Source organism: Kogia breviceps, chromosome 9 (assembly GCF_026419965.1).
Source record: "Kogia breviceps isolate mKogBre1 chromosome 9, mKogBre1 haplotype 1, whole genome shotgun sequence".
Classification (NCBI taxonomy): Eukaryota; Metazoa; Chordata; class Mammalia; order Artiodactyla; family Physeteridae; genus Kogia; species Kogia breviceps.
The window spans coordinates 95,582,313-95,608,130 of NC_081318.1; the positions used below are offsets into that span (position 1 = coordinate 95,582,313).

At 40.1% G+C, this 25,818-nt stretch overlaps 1 protein-coding gene and 1 pseudogene across 11 annotated transcripts in view; one reads left to right on the top strand and one right to left on the bottom strand.

Annotated features, from left to right (window-relative positions):
* SRPK2 (SRSF protein kinase 2) overlaps positions 1-25,818 on the bottom strand; it is a 227,021-nt gene that overhangs the window by 61,417 nt on the left and 139,786 nt on the right. For all 11 annotated transcript variants that reach the window (XM_067042808.1, XM_067042814.1, XM_067042813.1 and 8 more), the window contains one exon: positions 12,253-12,404. In XM_067042808.1, the coding sequence (XP_066898909.1) occupies positions 12,253-12,404 (152 nt within the window). The remainder of the gene's footprint in view (positions 1-12,252; positions 12,405-25,818) is intronic.
* On the top strand, positions 23,166-23,421 carry LOC131762782 (V-type proton ATPase subunit e 1 pseudogene; annotated as a pseudogene).

Genomic DNA, 25,818 nt, shown 5'->3' on the forward strand with positions numbered 1-25,818 from the left:
TCAGCCTGCGCCTGCGCCGTCGAGGTGAACGCCGCCCTTTGGCTGCTCCCCCGCCTGCCTGACGTCTCCGCCTGCTCTTCCACTTGTCCCTTCTCCTCTCGTGCGCCACGGCATTTCTCAAAGGCTCCCCACCGGACCGGCTCCCTGCGTCTTTTGTATTCACTTAACACTCCTTATATACAATTATACAATCTCCTATCAAATCTATATACTTGTGTAAGGTCTGGAACAGTCCACAAGACCATGCTCATTTCTGACAGAACTGTAGGGTCTACGGGTCCCAAAGGCCACCCTCACTACTGACACCAGAGGCAGGTTTGGAGCGTCCGAACACCGTGCTCAGTTCCAGGAATTAATATGCGACAAGAACTCATGGAAGACACGGAAGGCAGTTAAACTCATGGTTACAGTTTATTATAGCATAAGGGCTATCACTTAATGTGAGTCAAAGGAAGAGACGCCTGGGGCAGAATCAAGAAGGGCCCCAAGTTCAGAGCTTCCGAGTGTCCTCTCCCAAAGGACACTGTTGATTCCTGCAGTTAATGACACACGACAAGGCACACAGAGTACTGCCAACCAGAGCAGTTCAGCCAAGCCTCGGGGCCCAGAGGTTTTATTAGGGCTCCGTGATGTAGACATGGTGGACTGGAAACATGGCAAACCTCAGGGTTCACAAGTGGCGAAAGCCCCCACCCGGCACCAATCACTGTTACATTACTGTGTGCGGCCCAAGGCCCAGGCAAAGAAGACACTAACCAGGCAGACATGCCAAGGGCTTAGAGACTATCACCTAGGAGTTCAGGGCAAAAGCCAGACTTCTCTTTCGGCAATGTTAAATTCTTTACCACACCGTCTGCCTGCCCTCTCTTCTGAGCCCCCGATTCGTATCTCCAGCTGCCTTCTTGACTTCTCCAGCAGTTTCGTTAAATTCAAATGAATAAAGTCAAACTCATCCATATTCCCCCAGACCAACTGTGATTTCATTTCACTTGTTCCTGTTAATAGTACCAAATCCACTTCTTTTCAATAAAGAATTGAGGCAGTTTATAAAACCACAATACAAGAGATAAAATTAGAAGGAAACTGGGGTGAAGAAAAAAGAGCCCAGAAAAAATAAAATAGAATAATGCTGCAGTGAAGTCAGGACACAGAACGCATGCTGTAAATTCCTGTTCAGTTGTTAGAGATGGACTGAACATTTGGCTCTGGGCTTTTGAACAGCCAAATAATATCTGAAACTAAGAAGAAAAGACAAGCAGTTTCAAAATTCAGAGTCCTCTTTTTTTTCCCCATGATGCCCAGGAAGTACTAAAGTACTGTTCTTCTTCCACTCACCCCAGAATTGAAGACTTGGAATTTTTCTCATTGTTGTCCTCTATGTGCCATAGTTTATCAAATGATAAAGATGCTATCTCTGTGATGTTGTTTGCTTTTGTCTTCTCCTTATATACAAATTCTCTCTCTCCAACTCCAGTCATTTAAGATTTCAAATTATTCTTCCTTAAGAACAGCACTTCCCTGTTCAAAACCTGCAATGGTTCCTCACTGCTAAGTTCTTCTTTAACCATGTTTTTTCTATCTACAAAGAAATATATGCTCAATGCAGAAAACAAATAAAAGACAGTTTAAAAAAAGAGAGATAGAGAAATCCTGCAGTCTAGATATACAATTCCCTAATATCTGACAAACGTATATGCCCTAGTTAATACAAAGAACATTTCTCCAAAATCTCAGTTTCCTGATATAGTCTCCGATTCATGGTCTTTGTCAACTATATATATTGCAATTATTTTCTTCCACTCTGAAGCTGTTCATTTCATTTTTCAAAATGTCTCTTAATCAGCAAAGGACTTTTTATTAGGATGAAATCCAATTTTTAATTTTTTTAACCTTAATACCTCTTGTATTCTCTCAACAAAATCTTTCCCTACTCCAAGGCTTTGAAGACTTCTACTTTTTTTCTTTTTGTAAGCCTTATGCTTTTCGTTTTACTTTTAAGTCTATGGGATCCGTCACAACCTAAGAAACAGATCTTTTTGAAAATCAACACATTTGCTGTAAGATCAGAAACAAGACACAGATGTCTTCTCCTACCACTTTTATTCAATCTCGTGCATGGATGGAGCAATGAAGCAAGAAAGAAACATAAAGAATGCTAAGGAAAAGAAAACTATTTGCAGTGAAATGATAAATGCTTGTGCAGAAAATCCAAAAAATCTACACAGATCACACAAATAGAATTGGCAAACAAATTTAGCCTAGATACAGGACACATGGTCAATGAATTAATTATATTTCTACATATCATCAAAAAACAAAAGAGAGGAAAAAATTTAAATATGTGCAAGACCTCCACACTAAAAAAACATAAAACGTTGCTGAAAGAAATTAAAGACATAAATAAATGTGTTACCAAGGCTGTGGCCCCAGAATCTTACCCCAGCCCCTCCCTCCCACAAACAGAAACCAGTTACTCTTTTTTTTTTCTTTTAAAAAATCTTTTTCTAGAGACCAATTACTCTAAGTTTCAGGGGGACACTGCAAACAGAAAAAAAAAAAAAAAAAGAACTGGTTAGAACCAACAAGGCCCAAGATGGCAGAAGATCTGACTTCCAGCAGACCGTAAGCCTCATTACACACTCACTGTAATACATTAGCATGCTAAATGACACACCCCTCAGCACCTTGACAGTTATGACTGCCAAGACAACAACCAGAAAAGCCCAAACAAGAACTAAAGAGGAGAGCTGCATCAGTTCCAGGTCCAAACCACACTCCTGTTCTCTGATAACTCAGGAATATTCCTCTCACTCTATCCAAATCCCTCCATTTTACCTCGACCCACCTAGAGATTTGGTGTCTCCACCCGGATTGGCTTGAGAAGTTAATCTTTGAACTAAGTTCCTGCTTCTCCTTTCTTTGGCCATTGAATAAAGTGTGTGGTGTTCCAGTCTCAGCAAGGGTTTCATTACGGCTGCAAGAATCTGACGCAAAAAGAACCTCTACGGCTGCATGGATCTGATGGAAAAAGAACCTCCCTGGTTGAGACCAGGGGTCTCGGCCTGGGCTAGAACCCTGGCGTGAGTCCAGTTGACCAATTTGGTACTAAATGGACACATAGATGTTAGTGGTGTCTGGGAGGCAGAAATTTCTTCTACCTTTCTAGGTTGTTCTAGCTGGTCTAAGAATTAAATTGACAGGCTAAAAGGAGAAAAGTCAAACAACAGTTTAATGACGTTTATACACGGGAAAGGCCCAGGAAAACTGGGTAACTCTCCAAACCGACCAAAGCCTTCGTCTTAAATACCATCTTCAGAATGTTGGGGGTAGTGATTTGGGACTTCAAAGGGAAGGAAGGCCATTCACATGGAGATGAAAAAGCAAATACTTGGTAAATGGCTGTGACACAGACACAGAGTGGACTCTGATTTCTAGGCTCTGCTGACTCCCCCCATCACACCTAGCCCAAATTCTTTGCAGATACCTCTGATAACAGCTCTCTTCCTGTCAGGGAACATGCCCTCTATCTAAGTTCTTTTAGGCATTTGGGGGAAAGTCAAAGTTTCTTCCTGAGTCTTTTGGGCCTTTTCATCTGGAAATAATCCACATGCCAAAGAGACTTCAGGGATGGCAAATGTTGCTCCTCTACCATGGATTAGAAGATCAATACTACTAAAGACATGTAAAATATTTGTATTTATAAGCTGAGGCAGACATTATACATAAATACAAAGGAACTAGACAAGTCAAAACCCATTCTGGAAGAGAAGCACAAAGTTGGAGGGCATCCACTATCCAGTTCAAGACTTACTATATAAAGCTACACAAATCAAGGCAGTGTGGAATAAAGGGCACACACAGACCAAAAGTGGAATGGAACAGAAAAGAGTCCATAAATAAACCCTAATACATACAGTGAATTTATTTACAAAGGCACCAGGCAACTCCATAGGGAAAGAAGTGTCTTTTCAACAAACGGTGCTACAACAACTAGACATAAAAGTATATAGAAAAGAAGAAACCTCCACACCAACTTCACACCTTACTGCTGACATTTTGCTATAGCTCTTTCACCCTAAATACATTTTTAAAAAGCGAGCTGATCATACCAGAAAGGTTCTTTTGCCTTTTTTTTTGGCCACACAGCTTGTGGGATCTCAGTTCCCTGACCAGGGTTGAACCTGCACCCTCGGCAGTGAAAGCGCCAAATCATACCCACTAGCCAGGGGACTCCCAAGGCTGCTTCTTCCATTCTGCCTTCCTTTGGGTTTTCAAAAAATGTATTTCTAGATGATGTTTTAATTTACTTCATGTATAAATTTCTCATCCTCATATTTATCCTCTACATGATGCTCCCAAATTACTCTTCAACCTGATCTATATGTTGCCCATTTGGTAGGAAAACAAAAGCTTCCCAGAGACACCTCTCCCACGCTCCAGGATTTGGCCAGAGAAATGCCCACCCCCATCAACAAAGTCCAATTCTTCTTAACTGGCAAGGCCCCCTTTACATTTTCTATAAAGTCTTTTCTTTTACCTCTAACCAAATACAACTTCATTCCTTTCATATCCTCACAAATTTTCCTTTTTCCTCCTCTTATAATTAGTTAACCACACAAAAAAGGTGAAGAAAGGCACTTAAGTAGCTTCTTAATCTAGTCCATTCATTCATTCATTCCATAGTCAACAGGCCACAGACTGGTCTATCTTGGTTCTAGTGAGGAGCAGGAAGCAACAAGATAGGTAAGGCTCTGCTGTGAAGCAGCTCACATTCTACTGGCAAAGTCTATGAGGCCATGAACTCCTAGAAAATACAGACTGTTTCTCATTTATCTTTACAACCCCTGTAGTAAAATACAACACTTTACATATAGGAAAGCCTCAAAGAATTCAATCGTTAGGCTAACTAAAACTTAGTGATCAATAATAAATACCCATGTCAGTAGTGATTCACAGCAAGGGGCCTGACAGGTGTTGGAATAGCCTCAGTCTCCACGAAAGGAATGCAATGAAGCCTCATGTAATAAATTCAAGGGCGTATTACCTTCTTCACATAGATAAGCAGAGTCTCTTCTCAAGGCTTCAAGTAAGCCAAATTAAGCCTACCAATTTTTAAAAACGCATACCACCGTGGTGAATTAAGTATTCATGCAGCATTAGTGGTTTTAAGGAATAGAACTGTGAATGAATAAAGGTTATCTTTTACTTATCTCAAAAAGAACAGAAACTAAAGACTACATTTCTGGATGGACCTGGAGATTATCATACTAAGTGATGTAAGTCTGACAGAGAAAGACAAATAAATGATGTCGCTTATATGTGGAATCTAAAAAAAAAAAAGATGCAAATGAATGTTTTCAAAACAGAAACAGACTCACAGACTTAGAAAATGAATTTATGGTTACCAGGGGAAAAGGGGGGCGGTGGGGATAGATTGGGAGTTTGGGATTGTCACGTACACAATGCTATATTTAAAATAGACAACCAGGGACTTCCCGGGCGGTCCAGTGGTTAACACTTCGCCTTCCAATTCAGGGGATGCAGGTTCAATCCCTGGTCAGGGAGCTAAGATCCCACATGCCTCAGGGTCAAAAAAACCAAAAGAAAAACCCCAACCTTAAATAAATAAATAAAATAAAACAGACAACCAACAGGGACCTACTGTAAAAAAAAAAAAAAAAAAATTAAAAAGACTACATTGTCATAAAATACTTGAGCTACATGATACCATTTCTAAGGAAACTTCATGTAATGTATATTGCTTTTTTTTCTTAAAAAAAACCAAAACCAAAAAAAAAAAAAAACCCTGAAGCTATAAAATAGTCGTAAGTCATAGATTCTGGGGAGAGAAACAAGACCAATAAGAAATTATAACCACCAACATTACATTTTGAGACTTAGTAAAATTCAACCTGTGTAAACTTTTCGCAAATGGAAAATGCACACACATGGGTAGAGGCAATCTGTGTATACGGAAGCCATTGGACATTTTTCTAGTGTGCAAGTATTCATATTGTTTATCCTATGTTTTGAAGGAGATATTCCCAAATTTCCACAGAAGAGCTCGGGGGCACTGTGGATGATTTTAAGAAAATTTAAAGCAGAAATGAAGCATCTGTACTCTGATTTGTGTGCCCTTCATGGCATGTCAACCTCCTCACCCTGACACGCCTTCTCAGATACACAGGTAACACCAGTGCTGTCCTGCCCTTAGTTGAAGCTTAACACCAGAGACGATTTCTTCACCCAAGCAGAACTACTTACTGCACAGTAGATGGTTCAAATGCAGTGGGATTAACAAACCATACAGCCCTTGACCACAAGCAATCTTTCACACGGAGGAGAAGGAGCTCAGAAACAAACGCAAAAATAAATGTATAACCACACATCACGCTGAGTGCTACGGGCGTGGGGAGTGGAGACTATCGTGGGTGCTAAAGGAAGGGGCCTAAATAAGATGTGATAGGGATTCAAAGAAGGCACAAGGAAATGACATGCTTCAGTACCAAGTCAGACCACAACTATGTTGAAATCGATGTCTTCAGAAACGATGCAAGTGATAAACTGTATACAAGGTGCCAACTTATCTAAAAATGATTTAGGAGCGCCACAAAACAGGATCTCTGAGGAGTCAGTCAGTGCAGGCAAGCATGATACACCAAAGCGATGTTACTTTCACCATTTACTTGTCCTTGGGAGTAAATATGTGCTGAGCGTTCTGGGGAAATTTTAGAACACAGGTCGTTCAAAGCAGTAACTCCCCTTACACAGCCAATCAGTCACACAGTGTGAAGTAAAGGGAAGGGTCACTTCTCTTAGTCACAAATTCGGAGTTTTAGAGGAATGGTACATGCCTCAGGTGAGCCATCCTTAGCTTCAATGCGCAGAAAAATCACTGGATGAACCTGTCAAATACTTGGAATCCGGGTCCTACTCCCAAGGATTCAAATTCTAGACTTAAGAGTCCAGTCTAGAAACGTTCTGATGTAGGTGGTACAGGTCACACTCTGAAAACCCACATTAGGCTAAAATCTCCCCAGAGGAGGAGATTTTGCCCTGATGAAGAGGCTTTCAGCTTAAAAAAGCAAGCAAGTACAATATTACACAAGGGCCTCCTAGAACTGTTTGCTTACAGGCTGACCCTGTGCCTGACCCTTGTTATACTCTGGGCTTGGAAGAAAAAGTCGGAATAAACCACACAGCCTGCTGCTACAGTTCCTGCCCCAGACAACTGACCAGAGGTAGCATAGAAAAACAAGGAGAGAGAGAAGCAGTGCTGACCACTCTGTCTGCAGAGGCCAGAGAAACCAGCGTACCACAAGCAAGGCAGCTAAGACCGGTAAGGGGGTCAGCACAAAAGTACAGACAGGGACACACCCAAGAAGAGAATGATGGAACAAAAACAGAACTAAGGAAAATAAAATTTGTATTTCTTAAGAATCTTCTATGTATCAGGTAGTATGCCCTACTTCACATATTTAGCTCATTTTATTCCTCAAAAAATCATCAGTGATAGGTGCTGCTATATATTCTATTATATGGAGAGATGACATTATAGATGAAGAAACTAATAAAGCCTACAGCAAAGGTAACTTGTCCGAGGATACAGTAATGGAAAGCAACAGGGCCAGATTTTGAACCCAGCTCTTTCAGACTCCAAAGTCTATACTCCCCCACTGGACTTATGGGTAGGAAGATGCTAGCTGTGAATAAAGGAAAAGAAGAAAGGAAAAGAAGACTCCCAGGCTGCAGAGACTGCCAAGTACAACAGAAAGGAGCAAAGAATAATGCATTAGCAATATCAGAAGTTTAAATAGTGGCCTTTTGGTTAAAAAGGCGTTAAGTTTCACAAGCTTTGAATAAGGAAAGACTTGAAAAGGTAGAGGTAAAAAGACGGTATAAGATACAATTTGGTTTGTCAAGAATGATTATTCAGAATTGCAGGAGCCCAAATGCTTATTGCAGCTTTAAAGGTAGGTGATGGGATTCCAGGTGACCTTCCACACTCCGACGCCCCAAATACCTAAAACTCCTATGATGAACAAAAATGTCTTTTGTAAAGAGAGAGAAAAGATGTGGTCTATTTTGTTTCTGCTAATGTTTTCTTTTATTTCAGGACTATTAAGGACTGGCTGGTGGGGCAGAGGTTCTCCAAGCAGAGACATGAAGTGACAGAAGAGAGACAAGCCACCTCCACAGACTAAGCAAAACACACCCCTAGACTGTGAAAGGCATCCCTCCTCTTCCCTCTTCCTGAACTCTCTCACTCCACAGCCCTTAGGTAGTGCCAAGTGACCAAGGACGTCTAAGGACAGGCTAGGTGTTGAGGACAGGGGAGACATGTCCAAAACGGCAGTGACATACAAGGAAATTAATCTGGTCAGTAAACATAATGAGGATAATGACAGCCTAGTCTCTTACTGCCAAAGAAAGAAACTATAGATATGGTAAGGATAAAACTGAGCTGAATCCCCCGGCATTACAGTAGAAATGAGATATATTAAACTCATGGATTGTAATATATGCATAAATAAAAAGAGAAATAAATATTTAGAAATAAAGGAAGTGTGTGTGTCCTTAGCTCTGTGCTAAGAGACCTAGAAGCAGTGACATCCCAATAGTAATGATCTCTCTCATCTAATGCCCAGATCTTGTTTTCTAAATACTGTTCTTCATTAAAAGAAACCAGGCCTCCTTGTGGAGAGAGCTGATTCCAGGGCTGGCGTACAGATAATACAAGATGAACTGGGAACATCTTTCCTTTTCTTTCTTTCTTTTTTTTTTTTTTTTGATTAATTTTTATTGGAGTATAGTTGCTAGGCAATGTTGTGTTAGTTTCTACTATACAGCAAAATGAATCAGCTATACATATATCCCCTCTTTTTTGGATTTCCTTCCCATTTAGATCACCACAGTGCATTAAGTAGAGCTCCCTGTGCTATACAGCAGGGGTCCTCAACCCCTAAGCTGCCAACTGGTACCGGTCCACAGCCTGTTAGGAACTGGGCCGCACAGCAAGAGGTGAGTGGCGGGCGGGCAAGCTAAGCTTCACCTGCCACTGCCCATGGCTCGCGCTACTGCCTGAGCCATTCCCCCACCCCATCCCTGGTCCATGGAAAAATTATCTTCAATGAAACTGGTCCCTGGTGCCAAAAAAGTTGGGGACTGCTGCTATACAGTATGTTCTCGTTAGTAATCTATTTTATACATAGTATCAATAGTGTATATGAGGAACATCTTATTTGAAAGTAAGAAAGGATTTAAAGAATGATAGGGACTTTTCCCATCAACAGAAGAATAGATAAAGACGACAAGGTACACACACACACACACACACACACACACACACACACACACACACACACACACAGTGGAATACTACGCAGCCATTAAAAAGAAAAATTTTGCCATTTGCAGCAACATGGATGGACTTGTAGGGCACTGTGCTAAGGGAAATAAGTCAGAGAAAGAGAAATACTGTATGATATCACTAATATGAGGAATCTAAAAAATACAACACACTAAACAAACTAGTGAATAAAACAAAAAAGAAGCAGACTCACAGATACAGAGAAAAAACTAATGGTTACCACCAGTGGGGAGGTGGGTAAGGGCAATACAGGGGTGGAGGAGTGGGAGGTATAAACTACTGGGTGTAAGACAGGCTTGAGGATGTACTGTACACAACACGGGGAATAGAGCCAATATTTTGTAATAACTGTAAAAAGAAAGTAACCTTTAAAATTGTAAAAAAAAAAAAATTAATTAAGTTAAAGAATAAAGGTTTACATTTATGCTAAACTAAGAAAATAATAAATAAAACAAATGACACAGCTTTATACGTACTGATACAGAGTGACTTCAATATATACTAAGTGAAAAAATAATGTGTAGAACAAAAAAAGAATGATATGATCTTTTCAAAAGGACAGAGAATCAACCTGAAGGGGCTCCTAATGGCCAGTTTGGGAAAATCTCAGCATCAAAACAAATTAGGAGAGTAAATGACTATACCCACTGAGTAAAAAGGAAATCTGTGAATGAGCACATCCGAGATACAAAGACCGATGGATGGGAGGGAGGGATAGGTAGAATACAGGGAGAGAAAGAAAGAAGAGGAAGAAGGAAGTAAATTTCTTGAAAAAAGAGTATTTACAAAGGTTCAAAGTAACTCTCAACAAAATGTTTATTAATTACCAGGGGGTAAAGAGTAACTTTACAGTAGAGCTATCTGGCAGACACCAACCTGAACAAGTGATTGATACCAACTGTACTGGTATAAATAAAAACCATGTACTATCTGATAGGATTCAATGAGAAGAACGCTTCTCACAGAACAACACTATTTTGGTATTCCAAATTGAGAAAACATTATACAAAATAACTGGCCTACATCTTCAAAAGTGTCAAAGCCATAAAAGCCCAGAAAAGACTAAGGAACTGTTCCAGACTAAGGGACGAAGAAAACAAAATGCAATGTGATTCTTCAATGGATCGGTTTCACAAAAATAACAAAACTGGGCAACTGGCAAAACCTGAATGGAGTCTGAGGATTGAATGGTAGAAGTATATCAACATTAACTTCCTGAACTTGAATTGTGGTTAACATAGGAGAATGTACTTGGTTGTAAGCAAAACATACTAAAGTACTCAGGGGTGATAAAGCAATGTGTTGGTAACTTAAATTCAACCGTTTCCAGTGGGAAACTTATCTGTTCTGTTGGGGGGTGGGGGCAGTTCTTTTCCCGGACATCCCAAATCAACTCCATGGGCCCCTTGAAAGCATTTGTCAGTAATCTTAAACATCTATTATGGTCTATACCACAAAAAAGCCAGGTGTGAGGCAAATATTCTCATTCCAGCAGTGGGGAACCTATGACCTGAAGAGAACAGTTCCTTCACACCAACCTAATGTTTTGGCCTAAGCAGCAAAATCAAGACAGTTGTTGCATTTCCTCTTCAAATAACTTCATTTTCAGACGAAGAAATGCAAATTAAGAGGGAGGATGGAAAACACCTTCTTTTCCATATTAAAAGGCATAGATCTTTACCTTTGGGGTCATAATCACTACTCATACAAATGCTAAAGATCAACATTCCATTTTCTAAGGAAAACATGATTCTATGTGTAGAAATCTACACCTATGGAAAAATCACCTTAGAGCAGAAGATTCCTTCTTAAACTTTTCAGAGCAGAATGTTAACTTTTGCTTTCTCATATCTAAAAAATACATTGTTCATTAACCAACACACAAAGGACCTGCAATCACTAGATAAATTGACACTAGGATACAACAGAGCCAGACTCATTAATGCTTTATGGACTGAACACGTGTGCATCTCCTGCCATCTATTCTTAAGCCGTATAGAATCTGATTTACATTTTCCTTAATTTGTAGCAGATAAATGTCTCATCAACTGTTCAGAACTCAAGAATTTAGATTGTGATAATTTTCTGTTAGAGGGAATTAAAGTCCAAGTGAGTAAGAAGAGGCAGCAAATGGACTGCCTTTCCTTTCTCCTAGATCCTTGGGATCCAGTCTACACAGAGTATGGGATCTGGATCAAACTGTTTTCAATACTCATCACACAATATGCTTGCTTTTTAAGAGTTTAGCTATATGCTCTTGGTCTTCACGAAACGTCAATACAAGAATACTCCACTTGAATAATTTCTATGTATTCCGTGAAATCATAGCTGAAAACATAATCCACTACGTCACAATGGCAGAACCCACAAACTGTCTTTTTCGTTGAGTACAACGCCAGGAAACAAATGGACAGACTTTCATTCCACAGACAATGAATACTATGTAACTCAATGCTGCACAGAGAAAGGAACAGTTCCTTATTCTTCTTCGAAGCCAAGAAGCTTAAATCCAATGTAGTGAACAACAGTTTAATTGGCTCCTCCCGTGGGGGCTTTATACCCTCTTTCTGTGCTCTTCTCTTCGCAGATGGTTTACTGTGTTTTTATCTTTAATAGTCCTGCTTTATACCATCTTTTAAATTCTACCAGTGGATTTAAATCCTCTTGAAAGTATCCAGCATATGTACGCACACATGTATTCATTTTGTTTCTCTTACAAATTTTCCTTCTGATATCTCTTCTATTGTCAGGTAGCATTCTACACTTAATGATCTAAAAATTTTTAACGATATGGACACCAAGAGGCTAATTTAATAAAGACCAAGGAGTTTGCATCATTAACGCCCCTCGTCCTTTCCCGGTGGGGAAGGCAGGCACGTCACCTTTGCAGTAGTCTGCGGGGTCCTCCTGCTCCTCATCGTCTGACCCCAGGATCTCCTCCTCTGGCTCCGGGGGCGCAGGGTCTGCCAGAGGCGGTGGTGGTGGAGGGGGCGGGGGTGGAGGAACCAAGGGAGCTTTCTGTTGAGGCTCCGGCCTGAAACAGAGGAAGGACAATTCATGTTTACTCAGAAGTAAATCCTGCATTATGAACACACTTGAGAGTTTCTTAATATGGGAAAAAATAAAACTTGTCACACACTAAGAAGAGATGCTGATTAACGTTACTTCAGCCACGTTAGCTGAATTCAAGTAATGTTTCAAAACACAAGTGCGGGGCGGTGGGGGGTGACTACCCTTATTAACCAAGAAATATTTCTGCAGGCCCGTTTTCACTCCAAGCGTCATTATTTCTTATGTCTTGATAATATTATGAATTGTAAGTGAAAAAGAGTTATCCCCTCACGATACACAGCCTTAGTTGTTAGAACACATCCCCCAGAGGTTAGAAAAAGACAGAGGAAAGTAACCCTGGACTTTAATAAAAAAGGGGCTTATTTTCCATCACCTTAAAATCAGAATTCCTTTTCCCATACAAACAGTAGGAATGTGGTTAGGTTTCCTGGATAACTCATAAAAGCCAACTAATGTATACTGGAATGTACACCTTGCTTAGCAAGACAAAAACACTGTCTCAAACTGGAAATTAAACAAAGAAAACATCCACTGCAGTCAAATACAAATACAATCCATACATCAATGCAAGACTTCCAATGGTTATTTCTAATTGTTACAAAAAGGCTAAATGTTTAGTATACTCTTTTACAAAAGATAGGAAAACCTATAATACTAAAAACAAACAACTTAAGAGGTCACAGATGTAAACCTTTCAGATATCTAGAATAACTCAGGATATATTAAATACATTTGCTTAGAAGTAAAGCATTCATGACGCAATTCTATAAAATCAAGCTTTCACTTATAAAATTTAACTTCTCCTTCTAGCCATATCCCAATGGGGAATCTTGAACCAACAGTCTCAACTGGATACAGAACCTCTCTTGAGCTGCAAGCTGCCGTAACAACAGGACCACCACTGCTCTCCCTGAGCTGGCCCCAGCTCTACGGATAAAAAGTGGGGAGGGAAAAGATAGCGAGTGGTAGGGGCAAGGGGGTTGGGCTGATGGACTTCCCCAGAGGCAGTTTCAGTGGGATGAACAGAGGGCCTCTAGCCCTGGGAGCAAGGGGAACCTCACAGACACTGATGTGGTGGATAACGGCCATTTTTTTTGGCCTGCCCAGTACTGATGCTCCGTTTCTAAAAGCATGTTTTGGAACAATGCTACTCGTTGCACAATGAAAGGCTGGCTCCAGTCCTCTCTCCTCACTGTGGTACAGCCTAGGGCACAGGGCCCTGGAACCTTGCTTGAGAAGGTCAGCCATCACAGGGTGCAAACTCATCCTAGCTGCTAGTAACAGGCAGGGTCAGAGGAGCTGGCCCTTTCTAAGCTGAACCTCTAAATTCTTGCCAAATCTAGGAGCCCCCAAATAGCCTTTAGCACACTGCCTTCAGCCTAAGTTAGTTACAGCTCATTTATGTGGGTTGCCACCAAAAACTCAAAGTGCCACAGTGAACGAAGGAAGGCAATAGAAACACCAGCAGTCATGAGGATGGGGTGGGGGGTCACACCCCACAGGTCACCTTAAAGGTCAACACTGCCAAGTATGATTACCTTTGGCAGGACAACTAAAGAATGTTTATAATCTGAAAATGACTTGTACTGATTTCTACTTGCTAGAATTTATGAGACTCAAAGTTATAGCTCCCGAGGTAACAGACATTAGGACAATGGTGGTGATAACATTCTGAATTAACCATGCCTCATGATGGAGTACTGAAAGGGAGTCATCACAACCAAACACCAACATCACTGCCAGGACCTCCAAAAAAATCCCAAGAGACCTTATGGAAGTACAGTCATCTTTCTGGCAGCCTTGCAAATGCTCATTTTCTTTTTAACAGACATGCCTTTACTGAAAATAAAATGGTCCTAGGGAAAAGAGGTCTGAGGAAGGGGAGGTAGGAGAAGAACTGCACCAGTTTCAAGGCTTCCCCAAAGGGAAGAGGTTAGAGAAAAGATTTACATGACCCATTCCTGGGGGTGGAATCTATCTACTTGACAAATTTGCTCAACCACAAATACTTTCAAAGTTGACTATTTCTTCCTCAGAAATTTTATATGAAAAAATGAAGAGATTCTCTAAATTAAAAAAAAAAAAAAAAAAAAAAAAAAAAACAGCAGAAAAAACACCACATATTCCCTGTGGAGACTATGTAACAACTAATGAAAAGGGAAGGACTGGAAGATCTTGTTCCATGGCTGCAGGGTGCTGCTACACTCGACACCACTGATACTTGGGCCAGGAAACTCACGGCTGTGGGTGCTGTTTCCGTACATTGTAGAACACTGTCAGCCTGGCCTGCAGCCACTACATGTCAGTTATGATCATCATGTCCAGAGACAAAGCAACCTAAATGTCCATCAACAGAGGAATGGATAAAGATGTGGTACATATATACAATGGGATATTACTCAACCATAAAAAAGAATGAACTAATGCCATTTGCAACAACATGGGTGGACCTAGAGATTATCATACTAAGTGAAGTAAATCAGAGAAAGACAAATATATGATACCGTTTATATGTGGAATCTAAAAAAAAAAAAAAAGAAGGGGTACAAATGAACTTATTTACAAAATAGAAGCAGACTCACAAATGTAGAAAACAAACTTATGGTTACCAGGGGATGAGTGGGGCGGGGGATAAATCAGGAGATTGGGATTGACAATATACACACTACTATATATAAAATAGATAACTAATAAGGACCTGCTGTATAGCACAGGGAACTCTACTCAATACTCTGTAATGGCCTACATGGGACAAGAAACTTAAAAAAACCAACACTGGATATATGTATAACTGATTCACTTTGCTGTACACCTGGAACTAACACAACATTGTAAATCAACTATACTCCAATAAAAAATTTTTTACTCATCACCAAAAGAAACCTATGTCCAGACATTGACAAACGGGTGGGGGGTGGAAGGGTGGAGGGAGGGAGGGGAGGGGGAGTGGTGGCAAAATGATGCCCATGTGAGCACCACTTCATCGGTGGCATTTGCTACATAGACCTTTACCTCAATGGAACAGACTGTACCTATGAGAAGGGAGAAGAGATTCTAATTTTCACACATGCCCATTTTCTCTAGTTTGAGAGGCTCCGGTATCTTTATCATAATGTGTGTCTCTTGGTGAGCTGCCACGTCACTTGCTTAACAAAATTCTCAGACCCTCTGGTGTCAGGGAGGGCCATGCTGAACAGGCAGGCAGAGAGTTCCCCCAAAGCCAGCTCTATCAAGTTAAAGGGATGAGTCAGGGTACCTTGAAATACAGAGGAAGTTGAGTAACGTAGATGTAATATCTTGACTGGCTGTCCTATCAACACATCTAGAACTCTGCTGTCCTCTGGCCCCGTGTGGGTGCTGAGCACTTAAAATGTGCCTAGTCCTTACTGAGATGTGTTCTAAGTGTAAAATACGTACTGAATTTCCAAGATTTAGTACAAAAAATGTAAAATATTTTATTAATAATTTTTATTTATTACATGTTAAAATAAGAATGTTTTGGATATAATAAATTATTAAAATTAAATTCATCTGCTTGTTTTTACTTTTTTAAAAAAATGTGGCTACTAGAACACTTTAAGTTACAAATGAGGCTCACATTACATTTCTATTAGATGGCACCACTCTAGACCCTCAGATTCAACAATAGCAGAGATTCCTGGTCACATCAGTGAATATTTTTTTCTGAGGCTTCTCCCAGTAACCTGCTTCACACCATTTATCATCAACTCTCAAATTACCCAGTTCCTCACAGTAAGACAAGTACACTGTAACTACCTAACGTTACAGTCCAATCACTGACTCCTTTTCTTCCCATCCAGCCTTGTTACTGCCCACTGCACAGGAAAAACACAGTAATTTGTCTTAGGACAGATGTACGTAAGAGAGAATGATGCCACACTGTCTTTAAGGCTGGCTTCTTCAAAGTGGTCTCTGGTGGCTTCTACAGCACCTCAAAGCCTGCTTAAATCTCAACTGTTTAAAAGATTAAGAGGTGTTCAATCCCTGGTCAGGGAACTAAGATCCTGCAGGCCATGCGGCGTGGCCAGAAAAAAAAAAAAAAAAAAAAAATTACTAGAAGCACATAAGCCGTGGGGGGAAAAACTCATAAATATTTTCAACAACAGTGCCAACACTACTAAATGGTGAAAGAATAGTCTTTCAACAAATGGTACTGGGACAAATGGCTATCTGCATACAAAAAAATGTTGTAACCCTACCTCACATAAATACATAAATATTAACTCAAAATTAATAACTTGGGACTTCCCTTGGTGGTCCAGTGGTTAAGACTTCACACTCCCAGGGCAGGGGCCCAGATTCGATCCCTGGTCAGTGAACTAGACCCCACATTCATGTCGCAACTAAAAGATCCCGCGTGAGGCAACTAAGACCCAGCGCAGCCAAATAAATACATAAAAATATTTTTTTAAAAATTAATAACTTTCAGGAAGAAAATGAGTAAATCTCTATTACCACCTTATGCTTGGCAATGTTTCTTAGATATGATACTAAAAGCATAAGCAATAGAAGAAAAAAAGATAAAGTTGGACTTGAACAAAATTAAGAAAGTTTGTGTTTCAAAGGGCACCATCAAGAAAGTAAAGACAACCCAGAGAATGGAAGAATGTATTTATAAATCATACAGCTTTAAAGAAACTTGTATCTAGAATATAAAAAGAAATCTGTAACATGACGATAAAGAGACAAATTTTAAAAATTAAAGAAAAGAAGTAGAACAGACATTTCTCCAAAGAAGACCAATAAGCACATTAAAAGATGCTCAGCATCATTAGTCATTTGGAAAAGGGAAGTCAAAACCACAATGAGGTACTACTTCACGTCCAATAGGATGGTTGTATTTTAAAAAAACAGCAGGCAACAACAAGTATTGCCAAGAATGAAGATATTGGAACCATCATACGTTGTAGCAGGATTATAATATAGCGCAGCTGTTTTGGAATAGCTGGTAGTTATGAAAAAGGTTGAATTTAGAGTTACCATAAAACCCAGCAATTCCACTCCTAGGTATATACCCAAGAGAAATGAAAACATTTGACCTCACAAAATCTTGTGTAAAAATGTTCATAGCAGTGCTATTCAGAATAGATAAAACGCAGCAACAACCCAAATGTGCATCAACTGATAGATGGATCAGTAAAATGTGGTATATCCTTACAATGTAATATTATTCAGTAATAAAAACAAATGAAGTACTGATAATACATGCTACAGCAAGGATGACCCTTGAAAACGTTACGCTAAATGAGAAACACGAGTCAGAAAAGAACACATGTTGAATGATGCCATTTTATATCAAAATGTCCAGAATAGGAAATTTGTCGAGTGTATTAATGGTTGCTTGGAGTTGGGAGCAGGGGAAGAGAGAAGAGAAATGGAGATTGACTGTTAATAGATACGGGGGATTCTTCAGGAGGCATGAAAATGTTCTAACGTGGTGATGGTTATACAACCATGTGAATATACCAAAAAAATACTGAACTGCATACTTTAAATGTCTAAGTTGTACGGTATTTGAATTATACCTAAAAAAGCTGTTTTTTAAAAGCAAGAGCTTATACGACTATATAGTACCCTTTAATATCCACCTTATACCTTACTAAAGTATATGCTTCCAAGAAAAATCAGAAATATCTACATTTAGATTTAAGCAATCTATATGCATGGTCTCTTGTACAACTGCCTAGTACATTCACAGGGGAAAATAACATGTAGTTCTGTAAAAAGTAGAGAGTCTATCTAATCATCTGAAGTTGCTATAAGGCACTAGTAATTTAACAACGTGTATGTATACTAAGAAAATGTACCAACTCAGTAACTGGAATAAAAAATTTAGAAAGCAAAATTCCAACTAGTCATTCATATTTTTCACAAAGAACTATATTTATTTTGCCCTACATAAAACATAACTAAATATTCTAATCATTACTCCAAATAGGGCTATCAAAAAAATGCAGGTTAAAAAAAAAACAAAATATTTTTCTTTAAATATTACATTAGAATACTAAGATTATTTTATCATGCTTATCGACTTCATATTATATTTTTCATGTACATTTGCTTTATTAGTAAAGTGAAGAAAAACTGAACGACCCTAGCAAAATGCGTACATCCTCTGCTCCAAATTGCCATGGCAACCAGATGGGAGTTCTCTGATTTCCTTCCAGCTGCTATTTCTTTTCTATTCCAGCAGAGAAAAACAAGTAAACTTCACATTTGGCAGAAAAAGAAGTACTTTCCTTTGTTATCAGCTTAAATGGCAACTGACACCATTTAAGAAATTAATTCAGTTAATCTTTAACTGAAACATAAAGAAAAGGAATCCAAACCAGTTTCTTCAGGTAGTATTCTAGGGACATTCACATAAAGTCAAATTTCTTTTTCTTTCCTCTTACGTCGACAGCCTAAATCTAAAACTCACTCTCTTCCTCCCACCCTCCTTCTCACTCTTCCTCTCTTGGTGGTAATTGTCAGCCTGAGAAACATGCAATCTGGCATTTCTACTTAAGGACAGAATCAATCAGTATACACTTTCTCTCAAAATAGCTTATCTAAAAAGGCTAGCTGCTGTAGCAGTGGGTAAAGTCACACAGCTAGGGAGGAAAAAGCCACAATGATTTCATGTATTCCTCTCCAATGAAAAGAGAATTTCTAAACTTTGTATAAATCAAACCTAAATGTGAAGTGTCTGCTATGGTAGGCAGAATTCTAAAATGAGCCCCAATGACCTTTGCCCTGTGTAATTCCCCAATTCTCTGAGTGTGGGAAGCCCTGTGAATGTGATATCACTCTTGTAATTATGTTACGTTATATGGCAAAAGGGCAGATGCACTGGGTGGGCCTAACCTAACCACATGAGCCTTTTTACAGGTCAGGGTTTTCTCTGGCTGGTCACAGAAAAAGTCAGGGGCGTGCTTGTGCCAGCCTGGAAAAAAGCAAACATTCATGTCAGGAACTGCTCATTAGGGCCACAGAGCAAGGAATTACGGGTGGCCTCTAGGAGTGAGAGTGGTCCCCAGCCAACAACTAGAAGGATAACAACAACTTCAATGCAAGGAAGAGCTCTGCCAATAAGTAGTCATCTTAAAAGAGGACTCCAATCCCAAAATGAGAACTGCAGCCTTGGCCAGCAGCTTGGTTTCAGTCCAGTGAGAAATCAGCCACCCGTGCAGCCCTAACTTCTGACCTACAGGACTGTGAGCTAATAAACAGGTATTATTTTCACCTGCTAAGTGTGTGGTAATTTGTGCAGCAATAGAAAATGAACAGAGCTGCCAAGTTCTCAATAAGTAATAGAGTAGTTCACTTTAAATTATCAGATTTTGGGCTCAACAAAATCTGGGGTTTTTTAAATAATTGAAATGATCAGAGGAATTAAGAAGCTGGGTGATAAGAATGTGACAGCCAATTCTCTTTGGGGCATAGGCAAGTTTAAAAAAAAAAAAGGGAGGCTTCCCTGGTGGCGCAGTGGTTGAGATTCCGCCTGCCGATGCAGGGGACGAGGGTTCGTGCCCCGGTCCGGGAAGATCCCACATGCCGCGGAGCGGCTGGGCCCGTGAGCCATGGCCGCTGAGCCTGCGCGTCCGGAGCCTGTGCTCCACAACGGGAGAGGCCACAACAGTGAGAGGCCCGCGTACCGCAAAAAAAAAAAAAAAGGAAAGGAAAACCTTATTCGCCAAATTCTAACAGAAACAATCACAATTCCAAGCCAGACACTTTACACGGTCTTATATTCTAAGACTGTGTTGTCTTCTAGAACACTGAACATAGTGAAGTTGTAAGTGAATCACACCTGCTTCCCAACTAAACTACACCTTAGACAACAAACGAGTTGACTACTTGACCACTTAACAACATATATATTACGGAGCTATAGACTTCTCATCCACCTGTATTATTAATATTTCATAAAACAGTGTGGGGCCTGGCAGTACACGTTATTACTACTGAAGAAGAGAAAGGCAGACAGAAAAGTTTAATCCAGAGCCCAAAAGCGTGTAAAAATGGCATCCACTGATTCCAGAAATACTCAGAATAGCACATAACAGTGGTCCCCAGCCTTTGTGACACCAGGGACCAGTTTCGTGGAAGACAATTTTTCCATGGGATGGGGTGGGGGGATGGTTTGGGGATGATTCAAGTGCATCACATTTATTGTGCGCTTTCCTTCTATTATTATTACGTTGTACTATATAATGAAATGATTATACAACTCACCATAATGCAGAATCCATGGGAGCCCTGAGCTTTTCCTGCAACTAGATGGTCCCACCTGGGGGTGACAGGAGACAGTGACAGCTGAAGTGTGTGGCTTATGTCCAGTCTGCTCCGTAAGATGCAGCTTGTCACTTGCCACTCACTGATAGGGTTTTGATACGAGTCTGCAAGCAGTTGATTTATCATGGTCTCCGTGCAGTGAAACCTCTCTGCTAATGATCATCTGTATCTGCAGCCGCTCCCCAGCACTCTAGCATCACCTCAGCTCCCCCTCAGATCATCAGGCATTAGAGTCTCATAAGGAGCGAGCAGCCTAGATCCCTCCCATGTGCAGTTCACAGTAGGGTTCATGCTCCTGTGAGAATCTAATGCCACCACTGAACTGACCGGAGGCGGAGCTCAGGCGGTAATGCCAGTGACGGGGATGAGGCTTCCCTCGCCCGCCACTCACCTCCCGCTGTACGGCCCGGTTCCTAACAGGTCACCAACGGATATCGGTCCATGGACCGGGGTTGGGGATCCCTGGCGTGCAGCATGCACCGTGATGTGTACCGGGGTACAAAGGAGCCCAGCACTGAGGGATGCATGGTCTAGCAAGAGGGCTCTAGAGAAATGCCTGTGAACACATGAATATGGGAACATAACGGCTCCAAGTGTTGTTACAGAGGAGGAGGTGGCAGAGGGCTGAGCCAGAAACATCTATATGCTGGGAGTGATCTTAGAGACAGAACAGAATGAGGCACAGGGGGTGGAGGAGGGCGGCCAAGGCCCAGGAACAGGGTGAAGAGAGGCACAAGGGCCTAAACTAGCCTAGTGTGGCTGAGACAGGGAAGAGTTTCAGCGGCAGCCAGCTGACGGAGGAAGGATCTACAGTTCTAAGGAATTCGGGCTCTCTCCTTAAGGCGAGGAGGAGCCACTGAAATACAATTTTAGGACCAGAGAGTTGCTCTCTGCAAAAAACATATGAAATTGGTATACAGAATGGGCAGAAAGGATAAAAGACAGAAGCAGGGAAACTAGTGAGGTGTCCCAGGAGGAAATGATGAAAACCTGAACTCAGAACTCAGTAATTCACTTGCTGGAGGTGGGTATCTGTCTCCTAGGTTTCTGATAGTAAGATAGTGTTACCATTAATTTGGAGAGAGAACACAGCAGGAGGAGGAGGAATGGTTTGCAGTGAAAGCTTACTTCTGTTTCAGCTCATCAGAGTTTGAGGGGCATGTGGGATGTCCAGCATTGTAGAAATACAGTGGACTGCTTGGTATATAGAATCTATAGTTAAAAAATAAAGGTTTAGGCTGCAAATAGAAACAGAGGTCATGAGTAAACAGCTGGTAAACAATGCCTTTCTCAGCATGTGAGAGCGCCAAAGAGAACTGAGGAGTTAGAGACAAGAGCAAGGCCTAGTTAAGAGCTAACATAAAAGGTTAGTCAAACCACCAACTGATTCTAGCCTTCCTGGTTCATGATCTGCAAGCAGTGACCCATAGCATAATCACCAAGATAAATTCATAAATTTCAAAGACAGATTTTGGAGAATATATAAGTTTTACCTCATATAAGCCTACCTTTTTACATTAGGATGAGATATACATATAAAAACTAGCAAACTAAGGACCCATATGTTTCTATCTAAAAGGCTCTGTTTGTAGGCAATCTGAAGCCAGCTGGGTACAGGGTAAATTGCTACTACAAAAAAAAGGGCGCGGGGCAGGGGGGGAATGTGGTGGTGATCATTTACTAAGACCTGTATGTTGATGAAACTTAGCTAGAACAACTGCCTCCTGCTACTCAGGAAATAATGCAAGATGTACCACTTTGAACATGGCTTCTGCATACCTCCGCAAGATTTAAATCAAAAAGCAACTATAATTATATGACACAATAGCCACTAGCCAAATTAAAAAGAATTTAGGATTCAGTTCTTCCGCCACTCTAGCCTCATTTTAAGGGCTCAAACAACCGTAACCACATACAGCTGGTGACTATGGTACTGAACAGTGCAGATAATAGAACATTTCCATCATCACAGAAAGTTCTACTGGACAGTGCTGCTCTAGGCAACATTTTAGCAACATGAACCTCCTCTAGCATATCATTACTTTTAATAAGTAAATAAAATTAACTGAAAAGAGTTTGGAACATTTTTTTATATAGCCCACCACTGGATATTTTAGCTGTAAAATTATAAACAGAAAGAGTATATTCATTTTTAATTTGACAGATGATTCCAATATTTGAATATCCTTTAGCTCAGCACACCTCCTTACTGAAATTCACCTGACTCACAGTGACAATGTCTGCAAATAGCAATATATTGGGGCCTAAATGTCCATCAATGGGAGACTTGTTAATAACATGATGATAGATTATGGCACATGCATCCAACATAACTCTTCTATTAAAAAATGAGGCAAATGAAATTAAGAAAATTCCACCCACAACAGCATCAAAAAGAATAAAACACAGAGCTTGGGGGGCAACCATGGCATATACCGGCCTCACGGCGCCTCTCATTATGATGAGCATGTTCTGTGGCTTCATCAGCTTCCTGGTGCCCTGGTTCATCTCTAAGGATCCCAGCCAGGGAGTTAGCATCACCATATTGGTGACCTGTTCAGTTTGCTGCTATCTCTTTTGGCTGATTGCAATTCTGGCCCAACTCAACCCTCTCTTTGGACCACAGTTGAAAAATGAAACCATCTGGTACCTCAAGCATCACTGGCCTTGAGGAAGAAGACCTGCTCGCCAGTGCTCAGTCATTGAGGCCACAAAGAGAACTCCTCTAGATGCAAAATCACCTCCATACTCAGACCACCTTCCTTAACTCACCTGTTTTAGCCATCAACTGCCTTAAATGTTCCCACCACATGTGAATGCCTTATTCTACAATGCAGTATTTTTTTCCGGTCACCTTTCTTACACTTTGATGAATGATGTACCTATTTAACCTAAAGTATGCTGCCTCCATAAAATGTTTATGTACTCTTCTGAGATAGAAAGTGCTGTTCTTCTGAGAAATAAATGTTACTCTCTCCTTGGAACCTGCGGATTTGAAGATGGCTCCTGCCTGTTCACAACATGGGAATCAGCGAAATGTTTAAAAATTGTTACGAGGCAATTAAGACTCCAGTGGGGCAATCAGTAGGAGAACATGTTCAGAGGGAAAAATCTGTCTCACCAGAATTATACCAAAGTATATTTTCAGGATGAATTTCTTATTTCTGCCATCTTTTAGAATAAATTATTTTTATGCTTTCCATGGAAAAAGAAAGAATAAAATACAGTTGAACATTGAACAATTAGAGGTCTGGGGCACGGCTGAAAATCGAAGTACAACTTAACAGTTGGCCTTCTGTGTATGTGGTTCCTCCATATACACAGAGTCAACTATCTGTGGACTGTGAAGTACTGTAGTACCATACTATTTTAAAAAATCCACATATAAGTGGACCCAAGTAGTTCAAACCCGTGTTAAGGGTCAACTGTACACAGGGATAAACTTAACAAAAGAAGTTCAAAATATATACTATAAAAGCTAAAAAAGATTACCGAAAGAAATTAAAGAAGATCTAAATAAACAGAAACACATCCCACGTTAATGGACTGAAGACTTAATTCTGTTAAGATGACAATATGCCCCAAACTGATCCACAGATTCAATTCAATACCTATCAAAATACCAGTTGGCTTCTTTGCAGAAATTGATAAGCCATTCCTAAAACTCATATGGAAATGCAATGACCCAGAATAGCCAAACCAATATTGAGAAAGAACAATACTGGAAGACTCATGCTTCTTGATTTCAAAACTTACTACAAAGGTACAGTAATCAACAGAGTGTGGAACTGAGAATCCAGAAATAAACCCTCACATTACCATCAAATGATTTTTCAACAAAGGCGCCAAGACCATTCAATAAGGAAAGAATAGTGTTTTTAAACAAAAGGTGATGAGATAAATGGATACCCACGTGCAAAAGAATAAAGTAGGACTCCTAACTCACACTACACGCAAAAATTAACTCACAGTAGATCAAAGACCCAGATGTTAAGAGCTAAAACTATTTAAAACTCCTAGAAAAGATGTTCATCATTAGCCATCAGAAAAACAGAAATCAAAACCACAACGAACCACGAATTCACACCTACTAGGATGGCAATAATAAAAAAGACAGATACTAACAAGTGATGGCAAAAATATGCAAATACTAGAACCCTCACAGACTGTTTAGAAGAAAGGAAAATGATGTACTCATTTTGAAAAACATTTGAAAAACTAGAAGCAGTTTCTCAAAAGATTAAAGTTACCATATGACCCAGCAGTTCCACTCCTAGGTACATACGCAAGAGAAGCTAAAACATACATCAAAAATAAAGACTTGCACATACATGTTCTTAGCCTCATTATACGTACTACCCCAAAGCAGAAACAATCTAATGCCCATTAACTGATGAATGGATAAATAAAACAAAATAGTAATATAATAGAATATTACTCAACAATAAAAAGTAATGGACGTACTGATAGATGCTACAACATGGATGATCCTTGAAAACGTTATGGCAAATCAAAGAAGCTAGTCACTAAAGATCATATTATATGATTCCATTTATATGTAATTCCCAGAATAGAGAGAAAGTAGGTTAGTGGCCGCTTATGGCTGAGGGGGTGGGAAGAAATGGAGGTAACTACTCAAGTGTACAGAATTTCTTTTGGGGGTGATGAAAATGTTCTAAAATTGGGTGGTTGGTGATGGTTGCAAAATTCTGTGAGTAGACTGAAACATCTTTGAATTGCAGATTTAAAATTTTATGGTACATGAATTATCTTTCAATAAAGTTGTCACATGAAAATAAAGAGGCTGTCCTCTATGTACTAATATGGAAGATATGTCAATGATAAATACAAAGGTGCAGTGCTTTTGTGTATGGCATGTACCGTTTGTTTTACAGATGTAATACAATGCATGCACCTCATGTTAACAGACTGTTTCTGGTGGGAGCAACAAGAAACTGACAATAATGGCTCTCCTCCAGGAAAAGGAACTCAATGACTAACAGACAGGGAGAGGAATTAACGTTCCAAAAATTCCTTATACTCCTTTCATACTTTTTCAGTTGGGCACCATGCACACG